The sequence below is a fragment of the Canis lupus genome, chromosome 1, assembly GCF_003254725.2.
Source record: "Canis lupus dingo isolate Sandy chromosome 1, ASM325472v2, whole genome shotgun sequence".
Classification (NCBI taxonomy): domain Eukaryota; kingdom Metazoa; phylum Chordata; class Mammalia; order Carnivora; family Canidae; genus Canis; species Canis lupus.
The window spans coordinates 21,862,427-21,876,115 of record NC_064243.1 but is presented as its reverse complement, the minus strand read 5'-3'; the positions used below and the strand labels follow the sequence as shown (position 1 = coordinate 21,876,115).

Genomic DNA, 13,689 nt, shown 5'->3' with positions numbered 1-13,689 from the left:
AGAAGTAGAAAATGTAAGAACTGCTCTTTTATTATTTTAAGTGTATGGCTTATCATTTATTAACACATTGTACATGACATTGTTTTTAATTCAGTAACTCTGTTGATGCCTGGACATTCATGGTTTGTCGAGAAGTTTAAATAATAAATTATATTATTGGTCTGTCTTCTGGCATTACCTGAACATTGAAATTGAGAACAATTCCACTTACTCATTCTTAGAAGAAATATTTCTCAAACCTCCACTTCCAATAAGAGAGCACCACAAACACTTGTAATTGTGGAAGCAGCCAGCTGTTAATATGAGTTATGTGAATCTGACCTATAATCTCACCTGACATTTGGAACTCAAATATTTCTCCTTATTTCTCCAACACAATTAAAATATTTAGTCTCACTTCATTTTATGAGACATAAATAGCTATGTAAGTACTCTGTAATTACTGTATATTGTAACAAATGACCTCATAAATACATTGTAATGTCCCATGTAATTACATGGTAAGTCATGTCTTTGAGATAGTTGCTCTGAGATTGAAAGCCCGCTGGTTTCAGAGATTAATTACTTAGGGCCTAATTTGACAGTTTGCTTGAAGATATGCCTCTGTTAAATAGCCATTTCTGTATTTTTTTAATTGTTTCGTAGTAACATTTTCCCTTATTTAATATAGACCCAGCTCTATGTGTTTATCCCTAAATATTTGGCATGCCTAAATTTTAATGTACATTAAAACATAGAGGGCATTATTTTGTATAGGATGAGATTCATTTGCATCATATTTATTCTATAAATATTAGATAGAATTGTTTCTGTGAAAACAGCTCTGGTTTTTTCACTAAAACCATTTTTAGTATGTAGCGTTGCAAAAAACTTTGGTTTTTATTCTCTTACTGGGCACTGTACAATCTTTAAGTAATATTTCATTTTTTAAAAGGCCAATTGGTGTATCATAATCATTTTAACATGACTGCATTATTGCAATACTGTGAGTCCCCACCGGTTATTTTTGATAATGCATTTTATCCCATATGTAAAAAAAACTTTCATTGGGTATAAATTAATATTCAAACTCTTATCTCTTGACTCAGCTGCTTAAATATTTGGTGAAATCAATTATTCTGAAGTTGCATCATTCACCCCACTGCTCAAATAGTATCTTGGTTTCCATGTTCTAAAACAAACCAACCAAAGAAGTGAGAAATAAGTAGACACTGTATTTTCTGTCTTAAATTGTATATTGGTCTATTTTCTTGTGTCTTTGAAGGGTGTAATTTTACATATAACTCTGCTGATGTATTTGTGTTCTGGCTTTCCTATCTCTAGTTCCTGCATCAAGGCTATTACATTGCTTTTAGTAGTTTTATTTAGTAGAAATGAATAGTCTGAGAAAGGACCTAGTGATCTGAAAGAGTTAATGAGCCTCCCTAAACATCCAGCTTACTTCCAGGGAATGACTTGGGTACTGGAGAATAAAGTCTATTGGTACTGACAAATTCTGAAATGTATTACTCGTAAGATTGCTTTATCATGAACTCCAGGGAACAACCAAATTGCTTTATCGTAATGGAATTTTGTCAAAATGTGAATACCTCCTAGAAATTACATTCCCAGTTTCTAGGACCTAGAATAAAACAGGCCTGGCTACTAGGCTATGCATAGCAAATTATCACATGAAAAAAAATGCTATTTTAAATCTAGGAGTTTTTAAAAGAAGATGCTAGATACGTACCAATTCTACCTTTCTTTTTTTTTATTCCCTTTAGTGTGGACTATAGTCTGTATTGGGGGGTGATTTTCTTGGTTGGTTTAGACATATTTGGTTAATTTTATTTAGTTGGCCAAGAAAGCCTGGCTAGCAAGAAAAAAAATAGTAGATTTTTTTTCTTCATTTTCTTCCAGTAATAGAGACACCATACATAGTTGCATACTGGAGAATCAACTCCAACAGGGTTTCTGTAATCAACAGAGAAAGCACCATTTCTACCATAAAGAAACCACCTCTTTACACATTGCACTGAATGGTCTTTGAGCAGCAAAGAAAGTTGTTTTCCAGGGAAATGTAATCTAATTGTTGTGGTCAGATGAAGTGTGTATGAAGATAATGTTGCCTCAATAAGAATCATTCATTCATTTATGTAGTTTTAGGTCTTTGATACACAATCATATAAACCAATGTGACCTGATAACTCATCAATTATAAAATGAAAAAATAATAATTAAAATAAGAGTAGGACTTTGTATTTTGCAGTGTTTTTACATTTCTAACCTCTTTCTCTCAACAATTAGGTGAAAGAAAGAGTAGTCCTGTGATGTACAATCGATGCAACTAGGTCAATGATTCCTAACATCACTTAGCAAATTAATGAACAGCTGAGAGTGGAACATTATGTTTTCTGTCATCCATCTTATTATACTTATTGAATATCTTTTATTTGCAAAATACTATTCTCTTTTTCTCTGAATGACAATTCAGAGCTGCATGCTAGATGGATTATCCAGCAAGATTTTTAAAGCATGAGCTATAAGACTAAGGAAGTCCCGAGGATAATTCCATCCACCTGTGCCTAGGATTTAAGCTTTACTTAAACTTTTGGAGATCATTTTTATTTATTTTTTTTTTTTGAGATCATTTTTAAAGAGATGACTAGTATTTATTGTGTACAAAAGGTATGCAAAGTTGGGATCAGAGTTGAATTAGGGATCCCACTGGAAAAGAGTCTGTGGACCACACTTAGTGTCCCCTTTTCTTCTGATAGACTTTTGTGCCTCATCTTTAAATTACACAGGAAATTCATCTTAAATATTGCTTTGAAAGTATGCAAACTACTAACTTATCGGGCTGCAAATTACCAGTATACATGGGATCCCCTGCATCTCCATGGACAGTGATGGATTGATGCTATCACAATATAGATTTGGAAACCCATTTGACCTTAGTTTACTGATTCAATTCCCCTATGTAACTAAAATGAAGTAGGTTAGATAAGTGATTAGGTTCCCCTTTTTTCTTCCTTGGAATTGTGAAGGTTGAGCTCTCAGAATTAGATGAAAGGAACAGAGAAAAGTGGTGGCAGGTCAGTTTCCCAGCATCAAGTTAAGTTTAGCCCAGTTTACTTTAATCAAGAAATATAATAATGGAACATATAGGAAATGGAGCATATTTCAGAAGCCATTTCTCACTTTTTTTAAAAAATCTTGTATGTGCCCATAGCATTTTCCATGAAAAAGACAGCTCTGTGGGATGAATAGGGTGGAATTCAGACCCAGTGTCAGGAGGGCTGTGCCCCTAAATCAGGAGTAAGGAAGGTGACTAGGGATGTTCCTTCAGGAAGACTGGTCACAGTATCCAGACACAGAAGCTGTACCTGGTAGGTGGAGTCGGAAAGGGCTGACAAAGACTTTCAAGTGGTAAATCAGAAGACCAGGTTTGGGCAGTTCAGAGTATGAAAGCAGGTAATGCCTAGATTCAGAGAGGTAAGCACCTATTGTCAGGGAAGTCTGACAGCCTCAGAGATTCACAAAGGAGACACCAGCTCCTGGAGGACTCAGTCTTGGGTGCTTTGGAAGAACCAGGAAGATTGCCACCCGAAAAGAACATTGAGAAAGACGCATGTCAGCATCCCTGCCAGAGAAACCCAGTTACTAAAACCAAGACCCAAACCAAAGTGGATTTGCAGTATATGGCTTGAAGTTGAGCAACCTGAGAAAAAGTCCCAATGCACAACATAACCAGGAACAGGATTTTTCCAGAGTAGATCAAGTAGGTTTAATCTCCAGGTAGGAGTCCCACCAGCACTGTCTATGAGAATCCAGGGCCACCAGGGCAGAGATAAAAGGAAAACTATTTTACAACTAAACTAACCTACTGAAGAAACATTTATATTATTTCAAAGTCATTAAACAAGCTCACAACAGGCTAGATTTCATCATCAATGTTTCTTGCCTGGATTTAGCATGTAAAATTTTATTTAAAGTTGAGTATATTTCAATTTGTAGGTAAACACTTTTATTGTTGCACAAATACTTAACTTAGACTTGAGTGGTACTAAGAGACCTCACTCTGGAAATGTGTCACACAAAGTATTTGCTAACAGGGATTTATGTCATTTTGGATAACAGTTGCCTACATGAACTCAAGAATGCCAATTTTAGTATGCTACCCAGTTTTTTACTTCACTTATCACAAGAGATTGCATATTTATGATAGTGAAGTGAAAACATGTCAAATCTGCAAGAATAGTATATAACTACAGAAAAATATATATAGAACTTCATTATATTTTATTGACATTTTATCAAATCAATACTCTGTCAGTCCCATAAAGCATATAAGTTTATAAAAAGGCAAAACACTTTTTGGAAATTATTCACACAATTATACACATAATAAAATTCAAAATACTGTTTAATTGGTGAATTGAGTTCTATTCCAGTTTGAAATTCAATTTAGTTCATTTTTGCACCAATGAAATATTTACCAAGTATTTAGATAAATATCAAAGGTTAAATATTAAATGTTATTGTGTAAGTTTGATATTATTAAAGTATCATTTATTCTAAGTGATAAAATTAGAAAACATCCTTCCCAGCCCTAACTAGAATATTATTAATATGGGTAGCCTTTGTTGATACTATTGGAAGGTCTAGTCAACTTTTTTTTTTTTTCTGAAAGTGTATTGTTTTTCAGACAACCTTATCCCAGTAAGTGCATTATCATCTACTAAGTTGCTTACGCCAGAAACCTGAGTCAATGCTGATGAATTTTCCTTCTTTACACCTGACATTCCATCATGGTGTCCTGTCAAGTCTACCTCCTAAAATATACATAGCATTTCTTCACTTTTTCACATTCCTCTAGTCTCCACTGTATTCCAACTTCTCTTTACCACCCATGCCAGAAAGTTCTATGGACTACCCCAAGAAATGTGAATAGAGCTCTACAGACTAAATTGCTCAGTGAATATTCATGGAAGAAAAGGAGTTTAAGGGGTGTTATTAGGTAACTTATCTCTCTCAATGCTCCTGATGTGCAGAAGAAAAATTGTTGAGTCAGTATAAAAGTAAGTCCACATTCCAAGCATCATTGTAGGACAGGGTCTTCCTTGCTTGATTCCCTCGGACCCTTGTTTACTTTTGCCTTAATTCTCCCTCTATCCATCTCTTAATCTTTTGACCTCTTGCCTCACTCTTTTTCCTCCTTCCCTCCCTTGAAGTTCCAAGCATGTTCCCATCCCATCTTCTCCTTTAATCCACACTACAATCCTTTGAGGTAGGATCGCTTGCTTATACTGCAGATGAGAAAACTGACTCAGAGAACCTAGTTGGTCCATTGATTGAGCAGAAAGGTAACTGAATTGGTGTGAGCTGGTGACATCTGGAGGCAGGGGGACCAATTAGTCAGCAGTGGCAATATTCTGGGCAATGATAATTAAGGTCTGAGGGCAGTGGCAGAAGGAATGTAAATAAGGAGACAGATGAGGGATACAGTAAAAAGGGACTCTTTAAAAATGCCAATGGGCACTCTTTAATAAAAAGCTATAGGGCTTCATGAGTACTGAAAGCATATTTCATTCTTCAACATGAAGTTCAAGAAGTCACCAGAAATACAGAAGAGAAATACGGGGAAGAGTTCAAAACTTATTTTCAATTAAATTTCAAGATCCTTAGATTCCCGCTGTTCTGGCCAAGGCATTTTTATTTGCTGCAAGGACCTTCTTTTAAATGGTGCCCTTCTAGGGAATGTCATCCAGATGAAACCACTTAAAAAAAAAAAAAAAAAAAAAGGAAGGCTCTTCGCTACAGTCCCTGAATATGTTTGGACTGGGGCTTGTCTTCCTCTGCAGTCCACTCGAGAGAGTAAAGCAAAATGTCAGTGTGCAGTGGGATATGTGAAATTAAAAAGAGAAGCTATGAAATGTGGCTTCTGAGGAAAATTTAGGGAAAACAGGCATCAACCTCTTTGACCTCAGCCACAGCAACTTCTTGCTGGGGTGGTGGACTTATCAATTTTTTTTCTCTGTTTTGTTACATACTACTCATATGCTAGAGTAAAGGAAAAGGAAAGAAATGAATTAATGGAGTCTATGGAAAGGATAATACCTCACTAAATAGAACAGTGTTATCTCAAAAAGTTAGAAAATAATGGTCAAGGAGATCTTTCCTTTTCGGTCAGTAAACCTAACCATTCCCATCATGCTAATTTGGAAATTAATTCATTTTTGTGATAATCATAAAGGAGATGGTAGGATCTGGGGAAGCTAAATATTGCAGCTCTTCTTTTATTTCAAATCTGAAAAAATAAAGTGAAATTAATCCTTGATTCAAGATAGAACACTGGCAACAGCTTGAACAGAATTTAATTTCACCCTCTCAAGTGATGAAAAAACCAAAAGTCAAGTCACAGCTATTAGAATTGATTTTTCAAATGTTTAAGGTCATGTTTTAAGTATTTTTAATGAAAATAATTACCAGGCTTACCCATGAACACTAGGTACAAGAATGTTCCCATAACAGTGAGGGCTTTAGGTGGCTTTGTGAGGAAATGGGCAATGAAGTCTGAACTACTGAGCCCTGAATGAACTGGTCCTGTACAGAAAATAATATATATTATTGCCACTGAATATGAAAAATTTACTGAATACTTTCAATTAATTTCCCAAAACAACGTAATTTGGGACAACTAGCCATATCTGCAGAAGGAGAACCTACAAGGAAAGAATTTGACCATTAGAGCCTTTGCCATCTGCTGGTGCTTGCTTGAAATCAATGGGAAAGCATAAAAGATGCTAATAAACCTAGCTGCTGCCCATCTACGGAAATGAATACAAGTGATGAAATTACGTCCAAAGATGAATGATAACTATTGAGGGTCTTTGCCTCCTGGTGTGTAGAGCGTATAACTGATTCTATTAATTAATCGCTGCTAGGCATCGATATTAAGGTATTGGCTATGTGGGAATAATTTATATAATCATTGAAAATCCTCAAATATGATCAAGAAAAATTATTATCTGTCAAAAACTAAGTATTGCTCATGTAATCATTAGTATAATTAGTTCTCCAGGCTTATCAAGTGATTTACAACCATTTGTAGACATACTAAAGCATAATTATTCTCCTTGTTTCAATCTGTGCATTGAGATTAGGGTCATTTATAAGACTTGTAAGAGGTCACTCAACAGAGACACAGCAAAGTAGTGACTGGAAATCATAAGGCTCTACCTCTTGGTCAAAGTTTAATGTTTTTATTTGTATTTTGTTTTCTACTTGAATTTATTTTTGACTTGAAAAAATAAACTCGTAGTCCTTAGAAAATAACCCTTTTTGATTTGCCAAGTGCTACTTATGGGAAGGCTGATTGGATGTATTAAAAACCAATTATTTAAATTCAGATTTCATTCCTTTCAAGAATATTTTGTTAGAGAATTTAGGTAAGTAGAATTGCCAAGTAGAAATTCTATGATTATTTTAGCATAAGATAACAAAAACGTTGGATAGTACAAGATGACTTATCCCCATTCATTTAACTCTGTGCCTCAATTTTCTCTTCTGTAAAATTGTAATAAAATCTGTCATGGCTACCTTAAAGCACTGAAAAATAAAAGTAAGATAACTAGTGGAGTAAGGTGTTCATCAAAGCTGATTTTCCTTATTAGTTTCTAAAACACTTGAGAACAAAGAACACGTCCATGCGTGTGCATACATATGTGTGGGAGGAGGAGGATGCAGAGAAGGGGTGGTGAGGGTATGTGTATTTAAGGCTATGTATTCTTTGGGGTCCAGGGGCATTATATTAGTATTTTATTCATTAGTTTGTCTCTTTAGCCACATGCCTTAAATGAGCACACTATGTCTCCTTGGCATGTCCCAAAAGACTTTTAACCTTTTTCCAATCTACCTTTCCATTACATTGTCCTATATGTCACATTTGCTCTAGCCATTAAGGGACTACTTGACCTTCGCTTGGAGGTGCTGTACATTGTCATGAAATCTTGAGCTTGCTCTTGATATTCCCTTTGTCTTACATATCTTTTCTATCCCTTCCATAAAGTTCTACTTATATTTGAAATCTTTCTTTTTTTTTTAAATCTTTCTTGATTCATATTTAAGTCTTTCTTGACCATGTGAAACAGCATTAGTTTCTCCCTCTATTTTATTTCCACTGTATTTTCTGAGACTCTGTTTTAGCCTTTAACACTTTGTGTTTTCGTCAACAGTTTGTGTCTATTTCCTCAACCAGGATGGATATACTATGGCTTATCTGGATGCTTCTATTGTCCCAAAGATCTGTTACACAACAGAGATTCAGTTAACATATTTTAAATGGATAATAACTGAATGGATTAGACTTTCAGCCTCTTGAACTCCCATGAGAGGCAATATTAAGTAGTAAAGAATGCCAGCTTCAAAGTCACATAGTCTCAGTTCAAATCCTACCTCTATCACTTGGTGGCCATATAGGTTCAAGGTACTTACTAATGTGTGTCCTAATTTACATGCTTGTACAAAAAAAGGAACAATAGATCTTAACTCATAGGGTCATTATGAGGGTAAAAACCATAACTCACATGGATATATAAGGTCCTTAGACCATTCCCAGAAACAAAATATTGTTAACAAATATTTTTGAGTGTGGCATTTAGCCTGTCACATTTAAAGGGTAATGAGGGTGAGATAAATGGTCTCAGTAGTACCATACTCTTTCATATATATTCTGACTTAAATCATGAGATTAATTCTACCTAGCAAGGTTCCTCTGTAATTATTAAAATGTATTTGTTGAATAATTACACTTGATCCTTATTATTTCCAGAGTTTGTATTTACAGATCACCTACTGCTAAAATGTATTTATAACCGCAAATCAATACCCACAGTACCTTTCCAGTCATTTGCCGATTTACACACACACACAACCATGAAACAATCTGAGTTTCCAGAAGCACACATTCCCAGCTGAGGTTGAATGAGGAGACACTCTGTCTTCTTGTGTTGTAACCACATGTCCTTTGGGCGGTCAGATAAATGTCACTTTTTTGGGGCATTTAATTATTTAGTTTTGCTTTCTGTTGGTGATTTTGCTATATGCTCCCCAAGCATAATGCTGACGTGCTGTTTAGTATCACTTATTGCAAGAGACTGTGACGTGCTTTAGGGAGAAAATCCATGTGTTAGATAAACTTCATTCTGGCATGAGGTATAGTGCTATTGGCCATGAGTTCAATGTGAATGTATCAACAACAATATTAGATATCTTTAAACAGATAGATACATAAAACAAGGTTATGTATTGATGAATTGAAAAAATGTAAACAAAAGCTCTTAAGAACCTAAACCTATGTTTTCCCTGGGAGCAATATTACAATATTTACAAATTCAGTGTTTGCAGCAGCATTATAGAACATGGCTCCTGCAAATCACAAGAATTGACTGTAGTTGGCATGTCATTGACATTTTAAAAATACTTGGCCAAGTAACTGACTTTACACAGCTTTTTAAAAATCCTTTTATAAAGGCACTTACTCATTTGTAGAGCAATAGCTAATTTGTGGGATGCCTGGGTGGCTCAACAGTTGAGCGTCTGCCTTTGGCTCAGGACGTGATCACAGGCCCCGGGAACCAGTCCCACATCAGGCTCCTTGCCGGGAGCCTGCTTCTCCTTCTGCCCATGTCTTTGCCTCTTTCTCTGTGTCTCTCATGAGTAAAAAATAAAATCTTTTTAAAAAAATAGCTAATTTGTAGTAATCTACATCTATCTCCCTGGAGAATACTGTCCTGCCTCTGCTGTACTTTCACATGATTGAAACAATATCAAAGCGTTCTAGGGGTTGTGGGCCAGGGACTCAGAAATCCATTCCTTGACTTTATGTCTGGCCTGTTTCTGACAGTCATTTATTTCTACCACCTCAAAAGAACAATTTCATGTGTCTATTTAAAAAATTAATTTAGGGGTGTTGGGTGGCTCAGTCGGTTGTGTCCAACTCTTAATTTCAACTCAGGTCAGGATCTCAGGGTCATGAGATCAAGCCCCTCCAATGGGCTCCACGCTTACCCATGAGTTGGTGTGATATTCTCTTTCCCCTTCTCCCTCTGCCCTTCCCCCCTCACACACACACAAAAAAACAAATAAACACATAAATAAATAAAATCCTTTAAAAATAATTAAATATTCATCAAGGTATTCTGTGTTCATTATTTTTTTCAAATAGATTTGTAACTAAAACCAATGGACTCTTCCCTCCCCAAACCCCATTCCCACTAGCATGTTCATCGGTCTTTCTTTTCTGGAATTTACCACCATGTTTTTCAATAATGTGTTCAAGTAAATGTCCCTTAATTCCTTAGCTTTAATTCACCAGTTTTAGATACCACCTACTGGTTTATTTTTATGTCAGGATTCGGCACTCTTGTATACTTCCGTTCATATTCTCCTTCCCCAATCTTCTTCCTTTTATTCTCCTTCTACTCTTCCTTGTCCTCATCTTCATTTTCATTCTAGTCTTTTTTCTTCTCTAAGGTGTACTTAATTAAAGTGAAATGCACAAATCTCCAGTATTTATTTCTATGAATGTATTATTTCACTAGGGATGCCATAGCAAACCCCACCAAGGAGGAAACCTAAGCAAACCACAGATAGTTGTTTTCTCAGGGTTCTGGAGGCCAAAAGATCAAGATCAAGGTATCAGCAGAGTTGTTTTTTCTGAGTCCTCTCTCCTTGACTTACGAATGGATCTATTCTTCCACTGTCTTCACAAGGGCTTCTGTGTGTGTCTCCAAATCTCCTTTTCTTATAAGGACACCAGTCATGTTAGATTAGGTCCCATGCTAATGGACCTCATTTAACCTAACAATTTCTCCAAAGTCCCTACCTCCAAATACACTCAAATTCTCAGCTACCAGTGATTAGAACTTCAACATGTGAATTTGGGGCCGGGGCACAATTAAGCCCATAATGATATATTTTGACAATTATATCCACTCATGTAACAAACATGAAATAGGGGATCCCTGCGTGGCTCAGTGGTTTAGCACCTGCCTTCGGCCCGGCCCAGGGCGTGATCCTGGAGTCCCGGGATCAAGTCCCGCATCAGGATCCCTGCATGGAGCCTGCTTCTCCCTCTGCCTGTGTCTCTGCCTCTCTGTCTCTGTTTCTCTCATGAATAAATAAATAAAGTCTTAAAAAAAAAACATGAAATAAAGATGCAGAATGTTTCCATCACCCTAAAAAGTCTCCTTCTTCACATAGCCAATCAATCCCCCAGTACGACTGCCATGGGAAACTGATGGTCTGCTTTGTATTACTATAAATTAGTTTTCTTATTCTTGAATTCCATATAAATAGAATTAAATAGTACAGTATGTACTCTTTTGAGTCTATGTCTCCTTATACCCAATCTTACATCACATTAGAATTTTCTTCACTATATTCCTGAGAATTCCATATTTTTAATTCTGTTTTGGATTCTCTGTTTCTTGGATTTCAAATCTTTTTCTCCCTGTTTGTACTCTCATTTTCCTGAAGCATAACCTCATTAGCCTCCTGATAAAGGGAATACAGATGGATACCTTTGAAACCATGTATTTTTGAAAAGTTCCTATACTTGTACTTATATAAGCATTTATTTTTATACTTGTGTTATATTTTCTTTAAACTTGATAATTTGTTTGTATAGCCCTGGAATTCTAGGTTTAAAATCTTTAAGATTAGAATTTTATAAGTGCTGTTCTGTTGTTTTCTAACTTCGAATATCATTGAGAAATTTGACTCCTTACCATATTTACTTCTGATCATTTTTTATGTGACCTTTTTTCCTTCCATTCTGGAAGCTTTTGGATCCTCTCTCCCTTATGAGGCTGTAGTATTCGCAGTAATGTGCCTTAATGTTGGTTTTTTTTTTTCATGCATGATGTCAGACATTTCATAATCCCTTTTAGACTGAAGTCTCAAATCTTCAAGGTTTTTATAGTGGAGAAGGGTTTTTGTATCTATTCTTTGCTAATTTTCTGCCGTCTATTTTTCCTGTTTTTTTTTTAATTATTATTTCCTTTTATTAGTTGGATGTTGGAAATTATGGACTAAACTTCTATTTTCTTATCTTCTCTCTCCAGTTTTCTATGATCATCTTTTTACCCCCACTGAATTTTAGGAAATTTCTCTTTAATTTATCTTCCAACTTATTTATTGAATATTTAACTGGTTCAACCAAATTATAAATGTCATAACATTTTAAAAGAATCTTTCATTTTTTCTGTATTTTTATTCCTTTCATGAATGTAATATTTTCTCTTGGATTATCTGGGTTATGACAGCTTCTTGGATCCTTTCTTTGCTCTAAGCATCAGTGCTGTTTTTTTCAAGGGCCATTATGTTCTTAACGTATTTTTTCCTCTTTTATACTAAAGGCTTTTTTAAAAATGTCTGGTAGTATTAAGTTGTTGGTTTACATTAAAATGAAATATGTACTAAAAAATGATTGCAAAGTGCAAATTCTAGTGCATGAGTGGGGGTTATTAAGTGGGAGCCTCATTATTGGGGGATTAATCAGAAACCTGGCTGTTGTTTTCTCTAGGGCCAAACTTATAATTTTCTCTAGAGAATTATTACCTGATATTTTTCCTGAGGAATATACACCTGGTTGTCATTACTCTGAATGCAGATGAAGACGACTTTGGTGTCTTTGACTTAATAAGTCAAAAATTAGTTCCTTGCCCTCATCTCTTCTAGCTTCTGTGCCTGATATCTGAATCTGTGGATTCTGTTTCAATATCCCTCGAGGAAAAAATTCCAAGCTACTTCCAGGTCGCTGAGGGTCAGTAGAGTGATTTTACTGGATGTGGGTAGGACTTTCAATCCATCTTTTATTTCAGAACCATGTTTCAGTTTTGTCTTTAAAGGTATTTTGGAAGCAACAATTTCTAGTCCTCCCTGACCTTTGCCATGCAAATCACCTTGTTTTTCATTAATACCTCTTAAGGGGTAATTTAAGTTTCATCTTTCTCCTTTGCCTCAGCCACCACACTTCTCTTAGATTGCACCCCTTAAATATTTGTTAACATCCCTCATCCATTAGACTCCTATTCTCTATTTCCTTATAGCTTTATATCCTTTAGAATATTTTACTGTCATTTTAGTGGTATTTACAAAGGAGAGGTAATAATGCATGTAATCAATCAAATGAATTGTGTGTTTTTGTCAAAATTACACAAAGAGGAGTACTGTCAGATTGGAAGAATGGCTTTAATTTGCTTCTATGGGGTAATCACTAGCATTTCCTGCCTCTCCACTTTATTTGTACTTAGGCTTGGGTCATTTCTTTAACCTCATCCTGTTGTCCTAACTTTCTTCAATGTTTTAATTTATATGTATTATTTTGCAGAGTATCAAGGTAAGCTGGCTGCCTCCTCCATCAGGAACACAAAATGGATTTATTACTGGCTATAAAATACGACACAGAAAGACGACCCGCAGGGGTGAGATGGAAACTCTGGAGCCCAACAACCTCTGGTACTTATTCACAGGTCAGTGTTCACATGGTGTAGTATTTCAAGATTTTGATGAATTAAATGCTTTGGGAATAAAATACACTCTTACTTCCAGGGAACATTCTTTTTTTTGTTTCCCGACAGGTGACATTTATTGTTCTGAACAAGAATAGCCTCTGTATTTTTAACTTGATATTCTCTAAAATGC

General features: G+C 35.5%; 1 protein-coding gene across 5 annotated transcripts in view; it reads left to right on the top strand.

Annotated features, from left to right (window-relative positions):
* Positions 1-13,689, top strand: part of DCC (DCC netrin 1 receptor) — a 1,086,886-nt gene that overhangs the window by 879,415 nt on the left and 193,782 nt on the right. For all 5 annotated transcript variants that reach the window (XM_035700550.2, XM_035700549.2, XM_025422244.3 and 2 more), the window contains one exon: positions 13,376-13,517. In XM_035700550.2, the coding sequence (XP_035556443.1) occupies positions 13,376-13,517 (142 nt within the window). The remainder of the gene's footprint in view (positions 1-13,375; positions 13,518-13,689) is intronic.